Below are 26,923 nucleotides of genomic sequence, written 5' to 3'. Positions count from 1 at the left end.
GATTACAGGCATGAGCCACTGGCACCTGGCTTTTTTTTATTTTTCAAATAGATCTTGTATTTATGTCCAGACTGGTCTGGACCGCTATCCTCCTATTTGATTATGTAGCTGAACAGTGTGTGCTACCATACTCAGCTTTTTACTGGCTGAGATGGGATCTCTCAAATTTTTGCCTGGGCTGACCTCAACACTATCCTCCTAATCTCAGCCTCCTGAGTAGCTAGGATTACAGGCATGAGCCACCAGTGCCCAGCTCTCTGAGATCAGTTTTTAGCATAAATTTGATCTAGCTGAGCTGCAGTGGTTCCTAGAGAGAGCATCCTGGTTCCTATTTAGCCATAGTGCTCAAATAGTTGAAGCTTAGACTAGGTGAATAACTGCAGGCATTTTGGAGATGGAAGGGCACAAGGGTGAATCCAATGTGAAGCTGTTACTATGTTAAGAACTGGGGAAAGGCTCAGCTTTTGGGCTTTTCTTCTTTATTGGAAGAACCTAGACTCATAGAAGGCAAGATTATGTGGTTTCTAAGCAAGAAAATCAAAGGTTAGTCAGGTCTGAGAGTGTAGGGGAGCTTAAGAAAGGGAACCTATTCCCAAACATCAGAAGGAATTGAACAAATTCCTAAAAATTACAGCCAGAAAAGGCAGTAGAGGGAAGAACTAGAAGTCTTGCTTGTATACTCAAACTGGGAACAGAGCAATAACAGGACATGATCCTCCACCCTCAACTCCACATATAAACACCCTAGGATGTTCTTTCTTTTCTAACTCTTAAGGAATTATTCTTTGATCAATTTGATGTGGAATTTCTAGAGTAGGGCATATACTTTTATGGTCTAGGCTCAATCCATACAATAATAAGAAAGCTATAAGTTTGGTGCTCATAGTTGCATAAAAACTAGTGGTAGGGGGCTGCTGTGCAGAGTACTTAAGTAAAGCCCAGGAGTCCATGAGCCTGTAGGCCAAAATAGCTGGCCTTATCAACGATTAGTCCATGTGGAGGCTGGTTTCCCTGGAGTGAGTAGGAGTTAGGTTAAAATCATAAGAATGTGGTCTGATGGTCTAGGTCCTTGTGTTAGCACAGATGTAGGGAATAGACTATTTTTGTAGAGATCAGAAGAACTAAGTGAAGAGCTGTTTCTAGGGGTAGTCTTAGTCAGAGTACTCCTAGAGTGCTAACAAGGTGTGGTATTTCCAGCTGAAAATGAGAGCAGGAGGAATGAGTGATTCATCCAAATGGAAGAAACAGAAGAGATCTCCCCGACCTCCACGTCATATGACCAAAGTCACACCAAGTTCCGAGCCCACTCCAAATGGAGCCACCTTATCCTCTAACCTCACTGGTGAGTGACCTGCGCTGTTGCCTCTGATTAGAAGAAACAAAAGAAGGGCTGGGAAGTTGGCTCAGTGGTAGAGTGCTTGCCGCCCATGCATGAGGCCCTGGGTTCGATTCCTCAGCACCACACAAGCAGAAAAAAGCCAGAAATGGCGCTATGGCTCAAGTGGTAGAGAGCTAGCCTTGAGCTGAAGAGCTGAGGGACAGCACCCAGGCCCAGAGTTCAGACCCCACGACCGGACCAAAAAAAAAAAAAGAAGAAGAAGAAGAAACAAAAGAAAAGCTCCTTTGGGCTGGGAAGGTGGCTCAGTGGTAGAGCATTTGCCTTGCATGCCTGAGGCCCTGGATTCGATTCCTCAGCACCACATAAGCAAAAAGAAAAAAGCCAGAGTGCTTGCCTAGCATGCATGAAGCTCTGGGTTTGATTTCTCAGTACCACATAAACAGAAAAAGCCAGAAGTGGTGCTGTGGCTTAAGTGGTAGAGCAAAAGAAACAATTATACTTCAAATTAGACTGTGACTACTCAGCAATTCCACAGCAACTTAAAAGTTGTTCTTTAAGATTGTTTTTCTTACAGAGGTAAGAAAAACTCTTACTATTTTAGAGACAAGCATATTTATAGGTGAGCATGCAGTTAGAGAAACAGAGCATCTTGTACCATTGGAGAGTATGTGTTGCCCACAGAGTCTCTCTTCTCCTTCAAGCTTCACTTTTCTTGGCAGGTGGCATGCCCTTCATCGATGTGCCCACACCCATCTCCTCTGCAAGTTCAGAAGCTGCCTCTGCAGTGGTCAGCCCCTCTACAGACAGTGGTGTGGAATTCTCATCCCAAACCACCTCCAAGGAGGATCTCACTGACCTGGAGCAACCTGGTTCTCCAAGGGAAAGCACAGCTGCAGAGCCTGGGAGCACTGAGCTAGGGGTTTCTGATCAGCCTGACTCCCAGGTATGGCTTTGGTTTCTAGAGGTCTCTTCTGCCTTCCACTCTGAGAACTGGCTTAGTCTCTTAGATCTTGTGTCCAGGCCAGACCTTAATTCAAAACAAGCTTGAGGGAGGAAATTCTTCCCTGTTGCTCAGAATTAGCCGTACTTCCCAGAAAAGCCTACAGTATAACACACTGTGGGAGAGGGCTCAGGGTATTTATCAAATTATGCAATGTAGTATTATGGTAGTGTCTGGCAAAAGGGAAGGAGCTGACCATGGCCTTTTCTGGCTTTTTCTGCATCTCTATAGAGTTTCAGTCACTATAAATCAATGACACCTCAGGAGATGTTTTCTGAGTCCTTTGTCCTATTCCTGCCCTGAGCTATCTCTTTCATTGATTCATAAACCACCAAACTGAATCTCCCCCTTGAAGTCCATTGGAGATTGCTTGGACTTGAGGGGAATAAGTTCTAAGTTACCCTTGACTTAACCTTGTTCCTATTATTTCTGCCTGCTGCTGGTCATAGCAGGAAGGGGCTCACGTGGAAAAAGCCCAGTCAGCATCAGTGGAATCCATCCCTGAAGTGTTAGAGGAGTGCACATCCCCTGCTGATCACTCTGACTCTGCCTCAGTCCATGACATGGATTACGTCAACCCACGGGGTGTACGCTTTACACAGTCCTCCCAGAAAGAAGGTTGGTACTCACTCTCCCTCCCTCATCCTACCCTCTAAGCTGCCTGAGTCTAGATCATGTTGGACCAAGGTCACTATTGCCTCTGGGTCCTACTTTTAGGCTATGTTCCAGGCAGAAAATGTAGTCCAGCCTTCAAACTGTTGGCACAGATGGGTTGGGCTGAGCCAGCAGGCTGGTTGTTTCTTAGCAGTCTCACTTCTCACATTCCCAGGCACAGCTCTGGTACCTTATGGTCTTCCCTGTATCCGTGAGCTCTTCCGCTTCCTTATCTCCCTCACCAACCCACATGACCGCCACAACTCAGAGGTTATGATCCACATGGGACTGCATTTACTGACGGTGGCCCTTGAATCAGCACCTGTGGCCCAATGCCAGACCCTCCTGGGTCTTATCAAGGATGAAATGTGTCGCCACTTATTCCAGGTAAGATCTTATTGCTCCTAGCCCCTATCTGTTTTTCAGGGTCTCTCAAAGGCAGAAGGAGGATGGTTTGGCCAATTGTGCAGAGTATGGGTCCCAAGAAAGTACCTTCCTCACAGTTATTTATAAGTAAAGGAGTTCTAGTAGCTCTCTGAGGATTGTAGTAGATAGAGTTCCTTCAGTGTTCAGTCATTCTATGGCAACTTCACCAATTTGTTCTCCTGACTGTTGGCTGAATCAATCAACTTTGAAGACCTATCCTCTAGGGTTGGGAAGGTGGCTCAGTGGTAAAGTGCTTGCCTTCCATGCATGAGGCCCTGAGTTCTATTCCTCAGCACCACATACGCAGAAAAAACTGGAAATAGTGCTGTGGCTCAATTGGTAGAGCATTAGCCTTGAGCTGAATTGCTGAGGGACAGCCCCCAGGCCCAGAGTTCAGGCCCCACAACCAACCGAAAAAAAACAACAACAACCTTATCCTCTAATCTCCAGCTACTCAGTGTAGAACGGCTGAACCTGTATGCTGCTTCCCTGCGAGTATGCTTCCTACTGTTTGAGAGTATGCGGGAGCACCTCAAGTTCCAATTAGAGGTAAGTTTCTTGATCTTGGATGAGAGAGAAAAACAAAACCAGATATATGGCATCTTCAGTGGGGCCAGCCTGTTATGCTACAGGGATAGGATTTATGGGCTTTCTCTAGGAGGGTACTTTAGCCTCTAGTTTGTTTTTTTGACTGGCTCTGTAGTAGAAAAGTTCAAAGAAGCCCAAAGAAAAATGGCTGACTATAAAGAAGGAGAGCCCAAATACAAAGCCTGGCATGTAACTTCACCTTCAGTGGGAGCAAGTCTTCATCCCAGGATTTCCTCTTACAAGTCAAGCCAGGACTGTTACTAAATTGCAAAAGAAAACTCTTATAGGACTAAGCTGGGGGCTGGGAAGGTGGCTCAGTGGTAAAGTGCTTGCCTTGCATGCATGAGGCTCTGGGTTCAATTCCGCAGCACCACATAAGCAGAAAAAGCTGGAAGTGGTGCTATGGCTCAAGTGGCAGAGCACTAGCCTTGAGCTGAAGGTCTGAAAGTCTGAGGGACGGTGCCCAGGCCCAGAGTTCAGGCCCCACAACCGACCAAAAAAAAAAAAAACAAAAAGAAAGAACTAAGCTGGGTTCACATAGAGAACACAGAAAGCAACAACTTCTTTTGAATTAGGAATAAGGAAAAGGGCCAGGTTTTATACCCTGATATGGAGATGAGTAGGGGGGATATATATACACCAGGATATGTTTGCACCTGTAAGTATATCTTAATGTATGACTTCTGTCTGGGTTTCTGCCTCCTGTTAATATTTTTCCTGTCCAATTTTCTCTTCTACTGGTGATCGCCAGATGTACATCAAAAAACTCATGGAGATCATCACTGTGGAAAATCCCAAGATGCCTTATGAGATGAAGGAGATGGCACTGGAGGCCATTGTGCAGCTCTGGCGCATCCCCAGCTTTGTCACAGAACTTTACATCAACTATGATTGTGACTACTACTGTTCCAACCTCTTTGAGGACCTCACTAAGCTGCTGTCCAAGGTGCTGAGCCTATTATTGGCCTCTAGAAAGAAGGCTCTTTTTAAAGAAGCCTCCCTGATGGTAGTGAAGATGCTACATTCAGGGAGGAGAATACTCAGAGATGGGAAACAGGAAGAAGAAAGGCACTTCATAAGGGCAATTGAGGAGACAATTTTATTTTTCTTTTTTGGGTGATCAACTAAAGTATTCTCTTAACCTCAAATCTGATGGATATGTTTATTTTCCAGAATGCCTTCCCTGTGTCTGGTCAACTCTATACAACACACCTACTATCTCTTGATGCCCTGTTGACAGTGATTGACAGCACTGAGGCCCACTGTCAAGCCAAAGTCCTCAACAACCTCACCCAGCAAGAAAAAAAAGAGACAGCCAGAACCAGCTATGAAGCAGTAGATGGCACCCGAGAAGCTGTAGACAGTAAGAGGCATTTCTTTTTCCTTCCTTCCTTCCTTCCTTCCTTCCTTCCTTCCTTCCTTCCTTCCTTCCTTCCTTCCTTCCTTCTTCTCTCCCTCCCTCCCTCCTGTCTTCCCTTCTTCCCTTTTGCTCCTTTCTCTCTCTCTTTTTTCTTTTCTTTTTTTGTGTCAGTTATGGGACTTTAATTCTGGGCCTGGGTACTGTCCTTGAGCTCTTCAGCTCAAGGCAAGCGCTCTACCACTTGAGCCACAGTACCACTTCCAGTTTTCTGGTGTTTAATTGGAATCTCATGGACTTTCTTGCCTGGGATGGCATTGAACCATGATCCTCAGATCTCAGCCTCCTGAGTAGCTAGGATTACAGACATGAGCCACCAGTGCCCAGCTTCTCTTGTTTTTTTCCCTACTCTCTCTCATTTCTTTTCTTTTTTTTTTTTTGCCAGTCCTGAGACTTGAACTCAGGGTTTGGGCACTGTCCTTGAGCCTCTCTGTGCTTAAGGCTAGCGCTCTACCACTTGAGCCACAGTACCACTTCTGGCTTTTTCAGTGTATATGGTACTGAGGAATGGAACCCAGGGCTTCATGCACACTAGGCAAGTACTCTACCAGTTCTTCCTTGGAATTTTTGTGCTGACAAGGGCCCATTTTCCCTATTCCTGTTTTCTTTTTTTTTTCTTTGTGCTTGAACTCTGGGCCTGGGTGCCGGCTCTGAGCACTTTTTTTTTTTTTTTTTTTTGAGTCCAGTCGTGGCCCTGAACTCTGGGCCTGGGCGCTGTCCCTCAGCTTTTCACCTCAAGGCTAGTGCTCTACCACTTGAGCCACAGCGCCACTTCCGGCTTTTTTTTTTTCCTGCTTATGTGGTGCTGAGGAATTGAACCCAGGGCCTCATGTATACAAGGCAAGTGCTCTACCACTGAGCCACCTTCCCAGCCCTCCCTGAGCTCTTTAACTCAAGGCTAGTGCTCTACCACTTGAGCCATAGGGACATTTCTGGTTTTCTGGTGGTTAATTGAAGATAAGAATCTCACGGACTTTTCCTGCTCAGGTTGGCTTTGAATCTGGATCCTCAGATCTCAGCCTCCTGAGTAGCTAGGATTACAGGTGTGAGCCACCAAGTGCCCAACCATTTCTTTCTTTTTTTTTTTTTTTTTTAAATTTTTTTTTGGGGGGGTCCAGTCGTGGGCCTGAACTCTGGGCCTGGGCACTGTCCCTCAGTTCTTCACCTCAAGGCTAATGCTCTACCACTTGAGCCACAGCACCACTTCTGGCTTTATTTTTCTGCTTATGTAGTGCTGAGGAATCGAACCCAGGGCCTCATGCATGCAAGGCAAGCGCTCTACCACTGAGCCACCTTCCCAGCCCCCCAGCCATTTCTTTTTGATGTTCTCAAAATTCTGTGTTTATCCATTCTCCTTGCTGAGTCATTTTTCCCATCCTTATATATATATTCTAATTTCTTATATGTGTCTAATATATTTCTAATATATTCTAAATTCTGTTTCCAGAATTGAGTCACAGCCAGTCAGGCAAATTAGCAGAACTCATAGACTTTCTCTTTCTTCTCCCCACTTTGGTCTTTGTTTTGTTTTTTGTTGGTTGTGGGGCTTGAACTCTGGGCCTGGACACTGTCAGCTCAAGGCTAGCGCTCTACCACTGGAGCCACAGCTGCACTTTGTTTTCTGGTTGTTTATTGGAGATTAGAGTTTCTCGGACTTTCCTGCCTGGGCTGGCTTTGAACTGTGATCCTCAGATCTCAGCCTCCTGAGTAGCTAGGATTACAGGCATCAGCCCCCAGCCCCCAGCCCCACTTTGGGATTTTTACAGAATAATTATTTCTTTGTAGCAAGAGAAAGAGATAAGAAGCTATAGGACTTCTGTGCCTATAAGCTCCAGGCCCTTCCTTTTCCTATCTCCAGTATCTTCCTTCACTTTTAATTATAATCTTCTGTTTCTCCTTTGTGATTAAGTTACAGAAGTTCAGGGAAAATTAGATAATCTCTTGTTATACAATCTAATATTTGGCTCATACTATTTAATTTGTCCTGCCATGGCTGGTCCCCTGTATGGAACATTTAGCTTTTAGCTTGAGACTTAACCCATGTAGCTTTGCTTGACTTCTACTTACAAGTCTTCCCATGTATTTTTTTCATAGTAGTTGAGAGAGCTCCCAGTGATGGGAAATCCATAAGCCTGGCCCCAGATGTCCCAGGCCTGCATCTGTCAGCAGGAGGGAGACTACCAGCTGAACATGGGAAGCTAGGAGGCAGTGATCTAGAGGAAGCTGGTGATTCTGGGCGTGAGTATCCGGTTTCCATGACCTTAAATTCCCTCTACTACAGGTCCTGGTAGGAAACAGAGAGCGGGGAGCATAGCAACAACCTAGGGTCATACCTGAGTGAAACTTGGCAGCTCACCTGGGTTTCACCCAGAGAAGAAACAAAATACTTAGTTCCAGAAGTAAGAATTCCAGTGTGTAGGAGACTCGTGAGGACAAGACAATTTCTAGGGTTCATCCTTTTCACTGGAGAGTATTGGGCTGGAGTTATAGCTCAAGTAATAGAGCACCTATCTACCAAACACAAAGTTCTGAGTTTAAAACCCTGGGATGATGGATGGATGGATGGATGGATGGATGGATGGATGGATGGATGGATGGATGGATGGATGGACAGATCTAAGAAAGCAAATTAACATTAGAGAATGTATTAGTGACCTTCCAGAAGTCCTGGTAAAATCACTCTTATGGATGTTCCCCTCTCTTCTTCTCATTTCTAGCTGACAAAAAATTTACCCGGAAACCACCTCGATTTTCTTCTCTTCTGCCAGATCCACGGGAACTAATTGAAATTAAAAACAAAAAGAAGGTATAGATGTATACATACATATATTCCTTAGAGTTCAGACTTTGCCCACTTCTATCTAGTGTCCTTTGTAAGGTTTCTGTCCCAAAGGATGAGGATCAGGGAGATTTTACAAGCTTTTTTTTTTTTTTTTTGGGGGGGGGGGTGGTCCAGTCATGGGCCTGAACCCTGGGCCTGGGCACTGTCCCTCAGCTCTTCACCTCAAGGCTAGAGCTCTACCACTTGAGCCACAGTGCCACTTCTAGCTTTTTTTTTTCTGCTTATGTGGTGCTGAGGAATCGAATCCAGGGCCTCATGCATGCAAGGCAAGCGCTCTACCACTGAGCCACCTTCCCAGCCCTTTACAAGCTTTTTTTTTTTTTTTTGGGGGTGTGAGCCCAGGTGGCTCACACCTATAATCCTAGCTACTCTGAGGTCTGAGGATTGCAGTTCAAAGCCAGCCCAGGCCGGAAAATCTGTGAGGCTCTTACTTCCAATTAACCACCAGAAAAAAGGAAGTGGCACTGTGGTAGAGCCTTGAAAGAAAGACTTAGAGACAGCACCCAGGCCCTGATTTCAAGTCCCACAAATGAACAAATAAACAAAAAAGCAAAGAAGAATCTAAGCTAAACTATAACTAAGGAATGAGCCCTGTGTCAGTGGCTCATGCCTGTGATCCTAACTACTCAGAAGACTGAGGATCATGGTTTGAAGCCAGCCCAAGCAGGAAAGTCCATGAGACTCTTGTCTCTAATTAACCACCAGAAAAGCCAGAAATGGAGCTGTAGCTCAAGTCATAGAGCACTAGACTTGACTAAAAAAAACTCAGTCCCTGAGTTCAAGCCCCGGGACCAGCTCCCCTCCCCAATATATATATATACATTCATACGCACGTGTGTATGCAGATACATACATCCATACATGTGGAGGGGAATAAGGATGAATATAACCTGAAGAAAACTCTAGTCTCTTCTCATATTTTCTTTTGTTTGTTTGTTTTTTTTGGTCCGGAAGTGGGGCCTGAACTCTGGGCCTGGGCGCTGTCCCTCAGCTCTTCAGCTCAAGGCTAGCGCTCTACCACTTGAGCCATAGCATCACTTCCAGCTTTTTTATTTTCTGCTTATGTGGTGCTGAGGAATCGAACTAGGCCTCATGCATGCAAGGCAAGCGCTCTACCACTGAGCCACCTTCCCAGCCCTCTTCTCATATTTTCTGTTCCCCAAATTAGAGAAGGAGGTTGTCCTTGCATTTTGAACACACCAAAAGAATGGCAAGGAGAGCCGGGCGCTGGTGGCTCACGCCTGTAATCCTAGCTACTCAGGAGGCTGAGATCTGAGGATCGCGGTTCAAAGCCAGCCCGGGCAGGAGAGACCGTGAGACTCCTATCTCCAATAAACCACCAGAAAACCGGAAGTGGCGCTATAGCTCAAGTGGTAGAGCACTCGCCTTGAGCTGAAGAGCTGAGGGACAGCGCCCAGGCCCAGAGTTCAAGCCCCACGACCGACAAAAAAAAGAATGGCAAGGAGCTCCTCTGATACTTCTAATGAAAAAAAGAGATGAGAGAAAACTGGAGCCAGTATGATCCATTCTTACTTGTAGAATCACTATGAGCCATGTCCTATGGGCTCATTAGGTAACAAGCTGGGGGCTTTAGTAGAGTCTGCCTAACCTTGTTTGATTTAGAGGCAGAGTGGCTTCTGACACCTCTAGTTTTTCTTCTCCAGCTGCTAATAACTGGTACAGAGCAGTTCAACCAGAAACCAAAGAAGGGGATACAGTTTCTACAGGAGAAGGGCCTCCTCACCATCCCAATGGATAACACAGAGGTAGCCCAATGGCTCAGAGAGAACCCTCGGCTGGACAAGAAAATGATTGGAGAGTTTGTGAGTGATCGAAAAAACATTGACCTGTTGGAGAGTTTTGTGAGGTAAGGAAATTATAAGAAATGTCAGGAATAATTGTGTACCTTAGTAGTGGAATGTTTTTCTAGCATACATGACACCCTGGGTTTGATCTCCAGTCTTACAGAAAGAAAGGGAAGGAGAAGCAAAGGGAGAAAATAAAAGTCTGGGGAACATGGCATCCCTTCAGAGTATATCTGATGACCTAATGATGACCAGGTCACGCATTCTGCTTCTTCCCATCAGTTCTATCTGTTGTACTTGAAAGGGACTCCAGTAAGACACCTTTGGAAGCCTTCCATTTACATGGAGAACATTGCAAGTGAGGGCGGGGTAGGGTTCTGGACTGAGCTAACAGCCCAACCTGTGTAGCTTTTCTATCTCCAGCTTCTTCGTTCTGCTTTTTTTTCCCTTTAGCACCTTCAGCTTTCAGGGTCTGCGGCTCGATGAAGCTCTCCGCCTCTACCTAGAAGCCTTCCGTTTGCCTGGGGAGGCACCAGTCATCCACAGGTTGCTGGAGGCATTCACTGAACATTGGAGGGTGAGTGAGTCTGAGTTGCAGGAGCAGAGCCCCTTAGATCAGCTTGAGGACTTCTGTGGGCCCCAATCAAAACACTCATGCTGTCTCTAAAGAAGGCTAAGAGGAGCCTTTAACTCCCATCTCCTGTACAAGCTCTCCAGGAAGTGTTTCTCTCTTCTTCATTTCTCCCTATAACTCAGTCATACTAAAATAAATGCTTGCTAAAACTTAAAACAAAAGCAAAAAATGAGCTTTTCATGGAGAAGTCGTGGAAATGTCTCAAATAGCCAAAAGCTGAGCTGGGAATATGGCTTAGTGGTATAGTGCTTACCTAGCATGCATGAAGCCCTGGGTTTAATTCCTCAGTACCACATGAATAGAAAAAGCCAGAAGTGGCTCTGTGGCTCAAGTAGTAGAGTGCTAGCCTTGAGCAAAAGCAGCTGAGGGACTGGGAATGTTGGCTTAGTGGTAGAGTGCTTACCTAGCATGCATGAAGCCCCAGGTTTGATTCCTCAGTACCACATAAACAGAAAAGGCCAGAAGTGGTTCTGTGGCTCAAGTAGTAGAGTGTTAGCCTTGAGCATAGAGAGGCTCAGGGACAGAGCCCAGGCCCTGAGTTCAAGCCCCAGGACTGGCTGAAGGAAAATGCCCAGGCTCTGAGTTTAAATCACAAGACTGGCAAAAAAAGAAAAAGCAAAGAAATTGGCAAGAGCTTGCCCACTTTCTAGGTAATACCTCCTCTCTGTGCCAGCACTGACCAGGGGATTGATAGTGAGGGTTTCATTGGCCAAAACAGGGCATTGACTCAGGTGGGCTCTTTGCTTTTTCAGAATTGTAATGGCTCCCCATTTGCCAATAGCGATGCTTGCTTTGCCCTGGCCTATGCTGTCATCATGCTGAACACTGACCAGCACAACCACAATGTTCGCAAACAAAATGCACCCATGACGCTAGAGGTAAGCCTGGGTCCCAACCAATGCAGAGAAGATAAGTGCAGCTTTGGAGATAGCCAGAAGGGCATGGGGTTTCCCCTGGGCACAGTGGACAGAGTTCTGGGGATCGGGGAAGAACTGGGTTGAAGAGGTAGGTGGGTTATTTCACTTAATTTTTTCATTGGGTGGGGCTTCAACATTGATACAAAGCAGGAAAAACTTACTGGTCTGTCTCTAGGAGTTTCGAAAAAACCTAAAAGGTGTGAATGGAGGCAAGGATTTTGAACAAGACATCCTGGAGGACATGTACCATGCCATTAAGTGAGTATGTATAAAGAAAAATGTGGGGCTGAGAAGATGGCTCAGTGGTAGAGTGCTTGCCTTGCATGCATGAGGCCCTGGGTTCCTTAGCACCACATAAACAGAAAAAACCGGAAATGGTGCTGTGGCTCAAGTGGTAGAACACTAGCCTTGAGCTGAAGAGCTGAGGGACAGTGCCCAGGCCCAGAGTTCAGGCCCCATGACCAACAACAAAGAAAAAGAAAGAAAAAACAGAAAGAAAGGAAGGAAGAAAGAAAAGAAAGAAAGAAAGAGAAAAGTGTAGCATCTCCATTAAGGAGAGACACATTGCTTGCTTTCTCAGAATCACGTCAGTCATTTATATTTAATCTCAGGATTTAGGAGCAACCCACTCCAACAACTTGTATTTTTCTTTAGAGAAGCTTGGACAATTTTGGAGTTCTGTTACTTTAAGCCAGGCTAAATTTATATAAACTGCCACTTTTTTTTCCTCCCTGAGGACTCAACCCAAAGCACCACACATGCTAATTAAAATGTGCTCTGAGGGCTGGGATGTAGCTCAGTGGCAAAGCGCTTACCTAGCAAGTGCAACATCCTGGGTTCGATCCCCAGTACCAAAAAATAAAAGACAAAAAAAAAAAAATACAAGCCAGGCGCTGGTGGCTCACGCCTGTAATCCTAGCTGCTCAGGAGGCTGAGATCTGAGGATCGAGGTTCAAAGCCATCCCGGGCAGGAGAGACCGTGAGACTCCTATCTCCAATAAACCACCAGAAAACCGGAAGTGGCGCTGTAGCTCAAGTGGTAGAGCGCTTGCCTTGAGCTGAAGAGCTGAGGGACAGCGCCCAGGCCCAGAGTCCAAGCCCCACAACCGACAAAAAAAAAAAAAAATACAGTTAAAATGTGCTCTGAGCCGGGCACCGGTGGCTCACGCCTGTATCCTAGCTACTCAGGAGGCTAAGATCTGAGGATTGTGGTTCAAAGCCAGCCCAGGCAGGAAAGTTCGTGAGACTCATCTCCAATAAACCGCTAGAAAACCGGAAGTGGTGCTGTGGCTCAAGCGGTAGAGCACTCGCCTTGAGCTGAAGAGCACAAGGACAGCGCCCAAGCCCAGAGTTCAAGCCCCACGACAAAAAAAGTAAAATAAAATGTGCTCTGTCATTGAGCTAGATCCCTAGCACAAACTGCTACCCTTAAGTGAGGTATCATTGTCTCATTTCCTGAACCTAAAGTAACTGGATACTGTGGCTGCATTCTGTAGCTGGTATAGAAGTTAAAATGGGCACTAAAGAGTGAGGCTTAGGTCAGAGATAAGACACTTAGTTCTTTATTATAAATTAGAAAAAGAAGAAATTATTTAATCCTTTCAATAGCCAGAAGAATATGAAGTCTTATTACAGAACTGAAGGCCCTACTTAAAGACAGAATTTGAAGACTATAGGACACTTCCTTTCCCTTCTTCCTCCCGGGGTAGGAAACAGATTACTGAGCTGCAGTTTTGATTACCTCATGTTGACGGAAGATGGCTGTATTCACAAAGGCCCTTGTCCTAGTTTGGAATCACCCAGATTCACCTATTCCTTTCCTTATCTCTTAACAGGAATGAGGAAATTGTGATGCCCGAGGAACAGACTGGCTTAGTTCGTGAGAACTATGTGTGGAATGTGATTCTTCATCGTGGTGCCACCCCTGAGGGAATATTCCTCCGAGTGCCTCCTGGCAGCTATGATCTCGACCTCTTCACTATGACTTGGGGCCCCACTATTGCTGCTCTTTCTTATGTCTTTGACAAAAGCCTTGAAGAGACAATCATCCAGAAAGCCATCTCAGGCTTCAGGTAGGTCAGCTTTGGTTTTGGCCTTTATCTCCTCCTATCTCTCAAAAGCTAACATGGTTACCTCTTGTAACTTTTACTCTTCCTTTCCTGAGAATGGGGTTCTTCCTGAGTTTGTAGAGGGACACTATAGCTTAGGGGAAATCTGTCTTAAAGACTAGTGTGAAAGGTTTCTTCCTGGGACTGATTGGGGTAGAACCCCATGTAAACCTCCACAGGGACTTGGAAGGGTTATTGACCTTCCAGTGACTCTGTTTTGGGGATGGGGGTGACATTACAGGAAGTGTGCCATGATCTCCGCCCACTATGGCCTCAGCGATGTGTTTGACAATCTCATCATCTCTCTGTGCAAATTCACAGCTCTCAGCAGTGAGGTGAGTTCGGGCAGGAACTTTACTTAGAGTTCCAAAGGAGGACCTCTCCTTTAGCAGTGGACCTATCCGTATCTGTACCTAGCTTCTTAGCTACACCAGGGTTTAGGCCATTGTAGTCGTGCACACTCTGGAAAGAGAACAATCACTTCATGTACTGGGATGGAAGAAAAGATGGAGTGGGGAAGACCATCAGTATTATGGAGGATTAAAAGCAAAGCCAGGCTAGGCGCTGGTGGTTCACGCCTGTAATCCTAGATACTCAGGAGACTGAGATCTGAGGACTACGGTTCAAAGTCATCCTGGGCAGGAAAGTCCATAAGACTCTCATCTCCAACTAACTACCAGAAAACTGGAAGTGGCTCTGTGGCTTAAGTGATAGAGCACTTGCCTTGAGCTGAAGAGCTCAGGGACAGAGCCCAGGCCCAGAATTCAAGACCCATGACTGACCAAAAGAAAAAAAAAAAGCAAAGCCAGCAGAAGGATTCTCAGGGAACCACAGGCAGAAAGAGACCTGAGAGTTTTCTTCCTGATACTACCTGAAGCCTCTTCTCATTCTCTTTTCCAGTCTATTGAGAACTTACCCAGTGTATTTGGAAGCAACCCTAAAGCCCACATTGCAGCCAAGACAGTATTCCATTTGGCCCATCGTCATGGTGACATCCTGCGGGAGGGCTGGAAGAATATCATGGAAGCCATGCTGCAGCTCTTCCGAGCCCAGCTGCTGCCCAAGGCAATGGTGGAGGTAATTTTTGGTAGATTAATCAACAATAACAAAGCAAGAGTCCTAGCATTTTGTGCATCTAGACATAGAATTGGCCGAGAGGAGCACTGAGCCTGATGCCTGCCAAAGATCACTAGGAATAGCTCAAATTAATGCCACAAATCTTTTTTTTTTTTTTTTTTTGGGTCCAGTCATGGGGCCTGAACTCTGGGCCTGGGCGCTGTCCCTCAGTTCTTCAGCTCAAGGCTAGCGCCTCTTGAGCCACAGCGCCACTTCCAGCTTTTCCTGCTTATGTGGTACTTAAGGAACTGAACCCAGGGCCTCATGCATGCAAGGCAAGCACTCTACCTCTGAGCCACCTTCCCAGCCCAAATGCCACAGATCTTGAAGATAGTTATAAAGAAAGGCTGGTAGGAGTCATTACTACTTATATTACCCTGAAAAATAGTTCAGGGACAGAGGGCTACAGGAAGAAATCTAGAAAAATTTGCTTGAGCGAACAGAAATGCAAAGGATTTGGGGAAAGAAATCATTTCTTGTCCTATTATGCTAGGTAGAAGATTTTGTGGATCCCAATGGCAAGATCTCTCTACAGCGAGAAGAAACACCATCAAACCGGTACGTAAAGACCAAAAGCAGAAGCTAAGGATCTTATATAGGGAGGGCCAGAACTTTGGGGATCACCATGTACCCTCTTCCTACAGAGGAGAGTCAACAGTACTGAGCTTTGTGAGCTGGCTAACGTTGAGTGGCCCTGAGCAGTCTAGTGTACGGGGCCCATCCACTGAGAACCAAGAGGCTAAGAAAATGGCCTTGGACTGTATCAAGGTAACTACCCACCCCTGGCAAGAACCTAAACCCCTACCTATTAGAAAGATGTAGCTTGTAGGTAAAGAATAGAATCATGTAGGACTTCTAACCAGGAGGATTCTGCCCTGTCTCCCTGGCTCTCTTCCTTCAGTCTTTGTCACAGACCCTCTTTTTCTTATGCCCTCTCTAGCAATGTGACCCAGAAAAGATGATCACAGAGAGCAAGTTCCTCCAGCTGGAGTCCCTGCAGGAGCTCATGAAGGTACCAGAGGAAGGGAAGAGATGGAGAGCTGCCTGTGTCTGGGAGGGGTAGTAGTTAGTACCTCTATTTCTTTTGAGGCAGAGCCAGTGGCTGGCCTCTCCTCCATGACTTCTTTCCTACTGCTGTTCCCCTCCAGGCTCTAGTCTCAGTGACACCAGATGAAGAAACATATGATGAGGAAGACGCCGCTTTTTGTCTTGAGATGCTGCTACGGATTGTATTGGAGAACAGGTAGGATAAGGCAGGTGAAGATCTTTAGGCAAGCTGGGTGCTAGTGGCTCACGCCTGTAATCCTAGCTGCTCAGGAAGCTGAGATCTGAGGATCACAGTTCAAAGCCAGCCTGCTCAGGAAAGTCTGAGACTCTTATCTCCAATTAACCACAAAAAAACAAAAGTTGGCGCTGTGACTCAAGTGGTAGAGCACTAGCCTTGAGCTGAAGAGCTCAGCGACAGTGCCCAGGGCCAGTTCAAGCCCCACAACTGACAAAAAAAAAGTCTTTAGGCAGACTCTATACCAGGCTTTGGGGCCTGAAATATACAAAACCATAGGCAATAAGGGAAAAGTTTGATCTCTACTCCTGTCTGCTTAGGGTATGATTCTAATAAACCAGGAAAGGAATAAGAGACAAATTGCCCAGTGGCCTCCACTGAGATTATCCTTATTCCTGTTTTCTCTAAGGGACCGAGTGGGATGTGTATGGCAGACTGTTCGAGACCATTTATACCACCTCTGTGTCCAGGCACAAGATTTCTGTTTCCTTGTGGAGCGAGCAGTGGTAGGGCTGCTGCGCCTAGCCATCCGGCTACTCCGTAGAGAAGAGATCAGTGGTCAGGTAAGCAGAGTGTATCTGGGAAGGTGGGCAGGCTGCTGTTCATTATGGATATGATCTAAGACAGACTCCATCTATGTATGCGTGTGTGTGTGTGTGTGTGTGTGTGTGTGCGCGTACACTATACATAATGCTCTATAACCTGAGTCTAGTGGCCAACCACAAGGGTGGCACAGTCTTTTAACAGAGGTATCTGGAATGACCCTAAGCATGAAGCTAATGCCCTGTACCTCTCTCAGTCTGTTTTGTGGGGCTGTATTGCTGCTACCTTTTAGTAGCCCCAGGCCTATATCTGGTTTGGGGTTCTCATGCTTAGAATCCTAAGCATGAGATCTCTTGCCTATAATACAAAAAACAACCAACCAAACAAAAACTTATTTAAAAAGTTCAAAAAACTATTAAATTAGTTCAATAAGGTTACAAAATATAAGATCTGTTTCTATATGTTAACAATGAACTTTTGAAAGCTGAAATTAAGAATGTAATAACAGGGCTGGGAAGGTGGCTCAGTGGTAGAGTGTTTGCCTTGCATGCATGAGGCCCTGGGTTCGATTCCTCAGCACCACATAAGCAGAAAAAGTCAGAAGTGGCGCTATGGCTTGAGTGATAGAACACTAGCCTTGAGCTGAAGAGCTGAACGACAGTGCCCAGGCCCAGAGTTCAGGCCCCGTGACCAGCCAAAACAAACAAACAAACAAGAATGTAGTAACAGCTGGGCACCAGTGGCTCACTCCTGTAATCCTAGCTACTTAGGAGGCTGAGATCTGAGGATTGCAATTCAAACCCAGCCTGAGCAGAAAAGTCTCCATGAGATTCATATATCAAATTAATCACTCAAAAACTAGAGGTAGAGGGGCTGGAAGGTGGTTCAGTGGTAGAGTGCTTGCCTTGCATGCATGAGGCCCTGGGTTCGATTCCTTAGTACCACATAAGCAGAAAAAACCGGAAGTGGTGCTGTGGCTCAAGTCATAGAGCACTAGTCTTGAGCTGAAGAGCTGAACGACAGCGCCCAGGCCCAGAGTTCAGGCCCCATGACCAACAAAAAGAAAAAAAAAAAAAAAAAAAACTAGAGGTAGAGCTATGGTTGAGAGTGGTAGAGCTGGGGCTGGGAAGGTGGCTCAGTGGTAGAGCGCTTGCCTTGCATGCTTGAGACCCTGGGTTCGATTCCTCAGCACCACATAAGCAAATAGAAAAAAGCCGGAAGTGGCGCTGTGGCTCAAGTGGTAGAGTGCTAGCCTTGAGCTGAGGGACAGCACCCAGGCCCAGAGTTCAGGCCCCACGACCGGACCCAAAAAAAACAAAACAAAAAATAAACAGAGTGGTAGAGCTTTAGCCTTAAGCTAAAGAGCTCAGGGATAGCACCCAGACACAGAGTTCAAGTCCCACAAATGACAATATAAACAACAACAAAACATGTAGCCCCAACTGGAATTAGTCCAGATGACTTGCAATAAGTAAACTAACTTTGGTACACATACATATTCTATGGAATGCTGTATATAGTATACTATATTCAAGGAACAGACTAGATGTAGTGACTTAGGTACTGAGTGAAAAGCCAGTCTTCAAAGACTATATACTACATAATTCCATTCATATGACATTTGTGAACTCAGAAAACTTTATATGTTGAGGACATATTGCTAGGGGTTAGGAAAAAGAACAAGCTATAGTTAGAAAAGGGCAGCATAAAACAGCCTGTGGTATAGGAACCATTCAGCATCTTGACTTGTGGATTCATAAAGCTATATAGGTGATAAAAATTGTAGAGTGGTAGAGCGCTAGCCTTGAGCTGAAGAGCTGAGGGACAGTGCCCAGGCCCCATGACCAACATTAAAAAAAAAAAAAGTTGTTTAAAAAAAATTGTAGAGGGGCTGGGAAGGTGGCTCAGTGGTAGAGTGCTTGCCTTACATGCATGAAGCCCTGGGTTCAATTCCTTAGCACCACATAATCAGAAAAAGCCGGAAGTGGTGCTGTAGCTCAAGTAAGTGGTCGAGCGCTCGCCTTGAGCTGAAGAGCTGTGGGACAGCGCCCAGGCCCAGAGTTCAGGCCCATGACTGACAAAAAAAAAAAAAAAAATTGTAGAGAATAGAGAAATCCATATAGTATCTGTGAGTTGTATCAATATCAATATTTTGATTGTGTTTTGCATATTGTTACTATTGGGATAAGTTGGACAAAGTATATAAGGTACTTTGTATTATTTCTAACAATTGCATATGATACTAATCAATTCAAACAGTTTAGTATAAAATAAAATGAAGCCCAGTGCTGAAGCTGGGCACCGGTGGCTCACGCCTATAATCCTAGCTACACAGGAGGCTGAGATCTGAGAATTGTGGTTCAAAGCCAGCCCGGGCAGGAAAGTCTGTGAGACTCTCATCTCCAATAAACCACTAGTAAAACTGGAAGTGGCGCTGTAGCTCAAGTGGTGGAGCACTTGCCTTGAGCTGAAGAGCACAGGGACAGCACCCAAGCCCAGAGTTCAAGCCCCACAACCAACAATAAATAAATAAATATTAAAAAATAAAATAAAATGAGTGGCTGAGTGCTTAGCCCTTAGTGGATCACCAGTCCCTCTCAAAAAGGAGGGGTGGAGCTGGGAATGTGGCTTAGTTTGTAGAGTGCTTGCCTAGCATGCATGAGGCCCTGGGTTCAGTTCCTCAGTACTGCATAAACAGAAAAGGCCAGAAGTAGCACTGTGGCTCAAGTGGTAGAGTGCTAGCCTTAAGCAGAAGAAGCTCATGGACAGAGCCCAGACCCTGAGCTCAAACACCAGGACTGGCCAAAAAAAAAAAAGGAAGGAGGGCTGGGAAGGTGGCTCAGTGGTAGAGCGCTTGCCTTGCATGTCTGAGGCCCTGGGTTCGATTCCCCAGCACCACATAAGCAAAAAGACAAAAAGCTGGAAGTGGCGCTGTGGCTCAAGTGGTAGAGCTCTAGCCTTGAGCTGAAGAGCTGAGGGACAGCGCCCAGGCCCAGAGTTCAGGCCCCACGACCGGACCCCCCCCCCCCAAAAAAAAAAGGATAACATTGTCCAGAAAGGAAGGTACTCTTTTCCTGACTTAGGTAACTGTAACCCCTGTGTGCATCACCTTTATAACAACAATGAAATTTTTAAATAAATATATACATATATAATATATATATGTTTAGGAAGAAAAAAGAAGAGACAAGGGCTGGAGGCATGGCTCAATGGTAGAGTGCCCACCTAGCAAGCTTGAGACCCTGAGGTCAAGCCCCAGCACCATGTGTGAGAGAGAGACTAGCAACATCAGCTCAAGTTGAATTCTAACCAAACCCTCCTGGCTGACCTAAAGAGACTGATGGGGAAGCTTCTTCCATAGGAAGCTATGTGCCCACTCTCCTCTTTCCTGCTCCCCACCCTACCCCAGGTGCTGCTCTCCCTGCGCATCTTGTTGCTGATGAAGCCTGGCGTGCTGTCCAGAGTTAGTCACCAAGTTGCATATGGGCTCCATGAACTCCTTAAGACAAATGCAGCTAACATCCACTTGGGGGATGACTGGGCCACCCTTTTCACACTACTGGAGTGTATCGGCTCAGGTGTGAAGCCTCCAGCTGCTCTGCAGGCCACAGCTAGGACTGATGCACCTGATGCTGGTAAGCCTTCTCCCAGGGAGACTCTCACTGGCAGATAAATAGCTGTGGCCCAGGCGCTGGGACAGGAAAACAAAACACAGGTTATTGCATTCAGCAGATTAAATATGCCTGGCTTCTGCCATCTGCTTCCAGATCTTTCAGTGCCTGCTGGCTAGTATCCACAGGTTAAATAGCATGAAGGCAAGTAGGCAATGTAGAAGGCCGTGAAGCCAGGCTTCCTACCATCCTGTGGACTATTTTCTCAGAAATTATGCCCTTGCTGCCACTAGATTTTCCTAACAGCTGCTACTAGATGCTATCAGAAGCCCAAATTAGCCTATTGCCCTATTTGGTCATAAGAGAAGCTGTCTAGGCTGAAGTCCTCTGGTGACAGGGCAGAAATAGTCCAGGCCAGAGAGAGAGGAGGCCAGGCCTTAGCACTTTTCTTCTGAGAGTCTAAATTTTCTTTGCCCCAGTGTCCCATCCCTAACCTGCCTCTGTTCTTCTCCCTGCCTGGCTTAGGAGCCCAGTCAGATAGCGAGCTACCGTCTTATCATCAGAATGATGTGAGCCTAGACCGAGGCTACACTTCTGACTCAGAGGTCTACACTGATCATGGCAGGCCTGGCAAGATGCATCGATCAGCCACAGATGCTGATGTGGTCAACAGTGGTTGGCTTGTGGTGAGTGAGGGTATGGGCAGCTGATGAGTCTTCCCTCCTGGGCTTGTAAGACAGATTACTGGTTCTCTGAGAGGACAAATAAGAGTCAAGACTAGTTCCCCAGCTTCTACCCTATGTACTTCACAGGTGGGAAAGGATGACATTGATAACTCCAAGCCAGGACCAGGGTCCAGTCGGCCAGGCCCTTCACCCCTGGTGAATCAGTATAGCCTAACAGTGGGGCTGGACCTGGGGCCACATGACACTAAGTCCCTACTTAAGTGTGTGGAATCACTGTCCTTCATTGTTCGTGATGCTGCTCACATCACCCCTGACAACTTCGAGCTCTGCGTCAAGACTCTGCGTGTCTTTGTGGAGGCCAGTCTGAATGGCGGTAGGTGACTTGATGAAGGGTTAGTTGGGGAAGAGCCTTGTAACTACAGTGGGGATGGAAGAAAGGGCTGGACATCTTTGCTTCTAGCTGTGGAAGTGTGACCTGGGTCCATCTCTGCCCAGGGTGCAAATCTCAGGAGAAACGTAGCAAGAGTCATAAATATGACAGCAAAGGAAACCGCTTCAAGAAAAAGTCCAAGGAGGGCTCGATGCTTCGTCGTCCTCGAACCTCCAACCAACATCCCACACGGGGTGGGCACAGTGACGATGATGAAGATGAAGGCGTGCCTGCCAGCTACCATACGGTGTCTTTACAGGTCAGTCAGGACGTAAGTATGGCACCCTTTACTTCCTCTCCTCCCCTGCACCTGGGAGCCTGGGGGGGGCCAAGAGGAAGGGCCCATGTGTTCTGCCCAGGCCCATGACTACCTCCACAGTATCCCCGTTATCCAGGATCACCTATGAATCCTTGCTTGCTTAAGTTTATTTTAAAATTAAAGTTTATTTATTTTTGAATAGGTAATATATGCACATGGTACAAAATTCAAAAGGTAAAAAGGGTAAACTGATAAAAATAAGTTTCCATTTTAATCCAACCACAGGATTCCTGTCACTAAAGGCAATTTTGTCCCCATTTTTGTGTCTTTCCTTTCAAAGTTATTTGTGTGTCTATTCAAGGCATATAAAATTGATCTTATAAGTTGACTTTATATCACTAAATAAATGGAAAAAGAGTTGCTTGCTTTCAGTAAGAACTTTGCAAAAATTATGAAAATAAAGTATTAGCCAGGTGTGGTGGTACCTGTAATGCTGACACTCAGGAGGCTCAAGCGGGAGGATCATGACAGGACCAGCCTGCCTTGCATAAGTGAGCTTGAGGCAGGCTAGTTAAGACCTTGTCTCAGAAAACAACAAAAGTATTAATTCTGGCCAGACAATTGCCCAGGAAAGCCTCTGAGCTTGAGATTTAATTTGCTTGGGTCTGTGTGTGCGTGTATGCATGCGAGGGCTAGCGCTGGGGCTTGAACTCAGGTGTCCTTGGCTCATTTGCTCAAGGCTAGTACCCAACCACTTGAGCCACACCTTTACTTCAAGTTTTTGCTGGCTAATTGGAGATAAGAGTCTCATGGACATTTTTGTCCAGACTGGCTGCAAATCACCATCCTCAGATCTCAGCCTTCTAAGTAGATAGGATTACAGGCAAGAGTCACTGATACCTGGCAATTTGATTTGTTTTTAAGATGAGATTAACTAAATTTTTCCAATTTAATTACTTTTTTTTTCTTTAACAAGGATTTATTTTAGACTTAAAATGAAAGTTCCTTTTTTCTGTAATTCTGTGTTGAATTTTGGTCCTAAAATCTCCTCTGCCGTGAATAACTTGTGACTATGAGAAACATTGCCAGAACTAGAGCTACTAGCTTATCAAGTTAAGACAAAGGGAAGAGTCTGGAAATGTGGCTTGGTGCTAGAGTGCTTGTCTAGCATGCATGAAGCCCTGGGTTTGATCCTGCAGTACCACATAAGCAGAAAAGGCCAGAAGTGGTGCCGTGGCTCAGGTGGTAGAGCCTTGAGCACAGAGAAGCTCAGGGACAGAGCCCAGGCCCTGAGTTCAAGCCCCAGGACTGGAAAAATAAACAAAAAACACCACAACAAAGGAAATAGAGAAAGGGGTGGACTGTGCTGTTACTAGGGGGGAGGGTGTCCTTTGATGACTTAGGGACAGTTACAGGGGGAGAACAAGGGACCCACCAGGCCTAACCCCACTCATATCCTGTTCTCTTCTGTGATGCCAGTTGCTAGACCTGATGCACACCCTGCACACGCGGGCCGCCTCTATCTATAGCTCATGGGCAGAAGAGCAGCGTCACTTGGAGACAGGTGGCCAGAAGATCGAAGCCGATTCGCGCACCCTCTGGGCCCATTGCTGGTGCCCTTTACTACAGGGTAAACTTGCAGGTGGAGGCAGGGTATGGCAGAGGTAAGGTCAGAGCACCAGGACCAGATGACTGGATGATCCCCATCCCGTTCTCGTTCTCAGGCATTGCTTGCCTGTGCTGTGATGCCCGGCGCCAGGTGCGGATGCAGGCCCTGACCTATCTGCAGCGAGCACTGCTGGTACATGACCTGCAAAAGCTGGATGCCCTAGAATGGGAGTCCTGTTTTAACAAGGTAGATAAAGTTTGAAACCTAAGGCAGGGAGAGCCAGGCAGCCTCCCAAGAACCCCTAATGTCTCCTCAGCTTTTATGAGACCTTCCCTGGTGCACCTCTCTGCCCCATCTACCCATCTCCAGCATCATGCCCCATCTACCCATCTTGCCTATCCTTGGGGCAAGGCTGCTCAACTAGAATAACATTGCTATTTACCTACCAGGTGCTGTTTCCTCTATTGACCAAGCTCTTAGAGAACATCAGCCCAGCCGACGTGGGTGGGATGGAGGAGACCCGGATGAGGGCTTCCACGCTGCTCTCAAAGGTACTGCTCACCACTGTACTCACACCTACTCTCCCAAGCCCTGCCCTTTTCCAAAGAGGGAAAAGGACACCTCCAGGTTGGGTGAGACCCAGAAACACAATGTAGGTACTCAGGACCCCTGGCTCAGAAAACTGTGAAAGACCCAGGGACTCAGAAGGACTCTGGATTTCAGAGCAATTTCTGATGAGAGCAATTTCCATGCAAGATGAAGCAGGCTTACTTCATAACTCTGGAGAGGGACGTAGCGGTTCATACACTGCCTGTGGCTAACAGGCTGTCGTGGCTCCAGGTGTTCCTGCAGCACCTGTCTCCACTGCTGTCACTCTCCACCTTCGCTGCGCTCTGGCTCACCATCCTAGACTTCATGGACAAGTACATGCACGCAGGCTCCAGTGATTTACTGGTATGTTTGACCTTAGCTGGATTCCCCCTGCCCATTTCCTTTCCTGCCTGCCAGGAGACTTGCTGTCTCTCCCTTTGCTGCTGTCTCCCTCATGCTTCTGCTCTGTTCCCACTATCCCATTGCCCTCTGCAGTCAGAGGCCATCCCTGAGTCTCTGAAGAACATGCTCCTTGTGATGGACACGGCAGAGATTTTCCACAGTGCAGACTCACGAGGAGGTGGTCCCTCTGCCCTCTGGGAGATCACATGGGAGCGCATTGACTGCTTTCTTCCACACTTACGTGATGAGCTCTTCAAGCAGACTGTCATTCAAGGTAGAGTACCCAGCCAATCCCACCAAAGAATCCCCTGGGTCCTATGGGGGTGGAAGAAGTGGTACATGTCCAGGACTAAGCACTAAGAGTGGCCACCTATACCTTCTGTCTAACCAGACCCTGTGCCCATGGAGCACCACAGCCCCAAACCCCTGGCCCCAGCTCACCTAACTCCTGCTGCTGGTGACCCCTGGACACATGGCCATCAGCCTCCCCCAGAAACACCCTCGGAGCTGGGGCCCTGCAGTGAGTCTCTCCTTGATGGTCTGCTTGTGGTTGGACAGGAAGAAGAAGGTCTAAGAGGAAGACTAGGGAACTTGGGTTTGCTGGTGGTGTTAGCAGGGAGTTGGGAAGGAAGCAGCCCAGGCTGGCTATTTGCCCACCCTTTCTATGGGAAATAGCAGAGCAAGGTAAGCTAGGATTCATGGATTCTAGCTAAATCCAGACCAAAGTTTGAGTGAAGGAGATAAAGGGTGGATCTATTACCTAAGGTAGCTGAACATGAGATGAGTTTTGAGACTCAGTATTTTAGCTTGGAAGGGAAATTGGGAGAAACAGACTTGGTATGCTGACAAGAGTCTAATTGCAACTTTCTTTACAGACTTGGAGAAACCTGAGGGTCCCCGAGCCCCCAACAGCAGCTCCCCTGGATCACCAATGGCCTGTAGCTCCAGCAGGCCGAGTCCTACCCCAGAAGGGCCTCCCGCTCTGACCCAGCCCCCACTAATTCTACAGCCCTTGGCCTCCCCACTACAGGTGGGTGTGCCGCCCATGTCTCTGCCCATCATCCTCAACCCTGCACTCATTGAAGCAACGTCTCCAGTACCCCTCCTAGCCACGCCCCGCCCCACAGACCCCATACCCACCTCTGAAGTCAACTAAAGTGGGACCCTTAGAGATCAGGACCAGTACTTCCCATCAGGCTATTCCAGGCCCCATTCCAGCTGTCCCAGAGGTCACCAACTCTTCTGGCCCAATCCGAGCTGCTGTTGCTACCATTTGGATGGGGGATAAAAAAGAACGCTTCTATCCCCTGCTGGGCCCTCTTTCTCCTCTGCTGTCCATATCTGAGGGTCCAACCTGAGCACTCACTCGGGTATCATCTGTAGCCTCTGCCTGCAGCCTGGCAGCTCAGGGAGGCACTGCTGTATCAACCCTGTAGTGCCTGCCATGTGCTCCTCCTGCCGGGTCGGGCATTGAGAGCCAAGCCCAACCACTCTGCACTTTGTTTCCCTCTTCCCATCTCGTTCCCATCTGTCCTGGGCTGCCACCTCCAATTCTTCCTCTTTTACTAAATAGTTGGTAAGTTTGGAGAAATGCTTGGCACCACAGAGGGTGGACGGGTGGGGCTGAATAGGGGGACTGCCCACAGGAGCATGTATATATGGAAAACAATAATAGACTTTTTATGATGTAATAAATGTCTTAGTACCAATACCATTGCCTATCTCACTGCTTTCCTTCTTGAGTTTGTGGGTCAATGTCTCCTGTTACTGGGATGTCCAGGATGTGTTGGGTGAACAGCAGTAAAGTAAGGTCTGGAGCCCAGCCACCATCCAGATGACAAAACTGGAGTCAGGACTCCTCCTCCACTGTTTCTGATCCACCATTGTCATAGCAGTACACCCTCATCAGAAGGGCATGGACACGTCCATAATTGTTCCACAAGAGACACCTGAGCTATCCCCTGACTCAGAGCAAGTGAGTCAGAGCTCAGGTACAGTTAATTCAGAAACTTTCTGTAATGCAGGCCTCAGAGCCAAAAGCACAACAGCCAAAGAAGTAGAGAACGATCTTGCCTTACAGCTGAAGTCATATGGCCTTGTGCTTGCTGAGCTTGCTTGCTGGACTGGTGTTCTGCCACTTGAGCATGCCCCCCAGCACAGCTTTTTGATGGTTATTTTGGAGATGGACTCACAAATTTTTCTGCTCTGGCTGGCTCTAAATGGCTTTAAACTGCTATCTTCCAGATCTTGGCCTCCTGAATAGCTAAAGTTAGGTACCTGCTTCAGTGGGACAATTCTTCCCCATGCATGACTAACTTTCTCCATGCCCTGCACATGAGTCAGGCAGGTAGGAGTATACATATAGCACCCAGTGTGGACCAGCAGGCAGAGTTGAGGCATTGGGGTGGAATTCAGAATGCTTTAAGGAGCTGGGGATGTAGCTCAGTGGTAGAGCACTTGTCTAACATTCATAACTGTATGGGTTCCATCCCCAATGCAGGTTTCCTGCATCTTTGTAACAGAGGAGAGTAGGACCTATGGTACAGCCAGCTAGTCTCCCTCAGAGAGCTGGGGGCACTCCCTTTGGCTTTGAGGCCTAGCTGACTCTAAGTATAGCACTTAAGTCCTCAGCTTCCCTTTGCTTAGCATTTCCACATTGCCAGA

At 46.9% G+C, this 26,923-nt stretch overlaps 1 protein-coding gene across 9 annotated transcripts in view; it reads left to right on the top strand.

Annotated features, from left to right (window-relative positions):
- The window catches only part of Gbf1 (golgi brefeldin A resistant guanine nucleotide exchange factor 1), a 139,015-nt gene extending 113,029 nt beyond the window's left edge, over positions 1-25,986 (top strand). For 2 of the 9 annotated variants that reach the window (XM_042689224.1, XM_042689223.1), the window contains exons 9-40: positions 1,198-1,342; positions 2,059-2,282; positions 2,789-2,957; positions 3,169-3,380; positions 3,870-3,968; positions 4,759-4,953; positions 5,181-5,370; positions 7,519-7,662; positions 8,142-8,230; positions 9,931-10,133; positions 10,525-10,648; positions 11,458-11,583; positions 11,798-11,880; positions 13,458-13,694; positions 13,972-14,065; positions 14,631-14,807; positions 15,340-15,404; positions 15,491-15,614; positions 15,787-15,858; positions 15,995-16,089; positions 16,538-16,691; positions 20,081-20,306; positions 20,808-20,968; positions 21,095-21,341; positions 21,464-21,669; positions 23,137-23,287; positions 23,382-23,512; positions 23,716-23,817; positions 24,107-24,220; positions 24,353-24,533; positions 24,651-24,779; positions 25,135-25,986. In XM_042689224.1, the coding sequence (XP_042545158.1) occupies positions 1,198-1,342; positions 2,059-2,282; positions 2,789-2,957; positions 3,169-3,380; positions 3,870-3,968; positions 4,759-4,953; positions 5,181-5,370; positions 7,519-7,662; positions 8,142-8,230; positions 9,931-10,133; positions 10,525-10,648; positions 11,458-11,583; positions 11,798-11,880; positions 13,458-13,694; positions 13,972-14,065; positions 14,631-14,807; positions 15,340-15,404; positions 15,491-15,614; positions 15,787-15,858; positions 15,995-16,089; positions 16,538-16,691; positions 20,081-20,306; positions 20,808-20,968; positions 21,095-21,341; positions 21,464-21,669; positions 23,137-23,287; positions 23,382-23,512; positions 23,716-23,817; positions 24,107-24,220; positions 24,353-24,533; positions 24,651-24,779; positions 25,135-25,415 (4,950 nt within the window). In that variant the 3' untranslated portion in view covers positions 25,416-25,986. The remainder of the gene's footprint in view (positions 1-1,197; positions 1,343-2,058; positions 2,283-2,788; positions 2,958-3,168; positions 3,381-3,869; positions 3,969-4,758; positions 4,954-5,180; positions 5,371-7,518; positions 7,663-8,141; positions 8,231-9,930; positions 10,134-10,524; positions 10,649-11,457; positions 11,584-11,797; positions 11,881-13,457; positions 13,695-13,971; positions 14,066-14,630; positions 14,808-15,339; positions 15,405-15,490; positions 15,615-15,786; positions 15,859-15,994; positions 16,090-16,537; positions 16,692-20,080; positions 20,307-20,807; positions 20,969-21,094; positions 21,342-21,463; positions 21,670-23,136; positions 23,288-23,381; positions 23,513-23,715; positions 23,818-24,106; positions 24,221-24,352; positions 24,534-24,650; positions 24,780-25,134) is intronic. The other 7 variants (XM_042689231.1, XM_042689232.1, XM_042689228.1 and 4 more) reach the window with 6 other exon arrangements.
- Positions 25,987-26,923: the final 937 nt, after the last annotated feature.

This window comes from Dipodomys spectabilis, unplaced genomic scaffold, assembly GCF_019054845.1.
Source record: "Dipodomys spectabilis isolate Male_0828 unplaced genomic scaffold, ASM1905484v1 ptg000125l, whole genome shotgun sequence".
Classification (NCBI taxonomy): Eukaryota; Metazoa; Chordata; class Mammalia; order Rodentia; family Heteromyidae; genus Dipodomys; species Dipodomys spectabilis.
The sequence above is the reverse complement of the archived record's forward strand: the minus strand, read 5'-3'. Positions and strand labels throughout refer to the sequence as shown.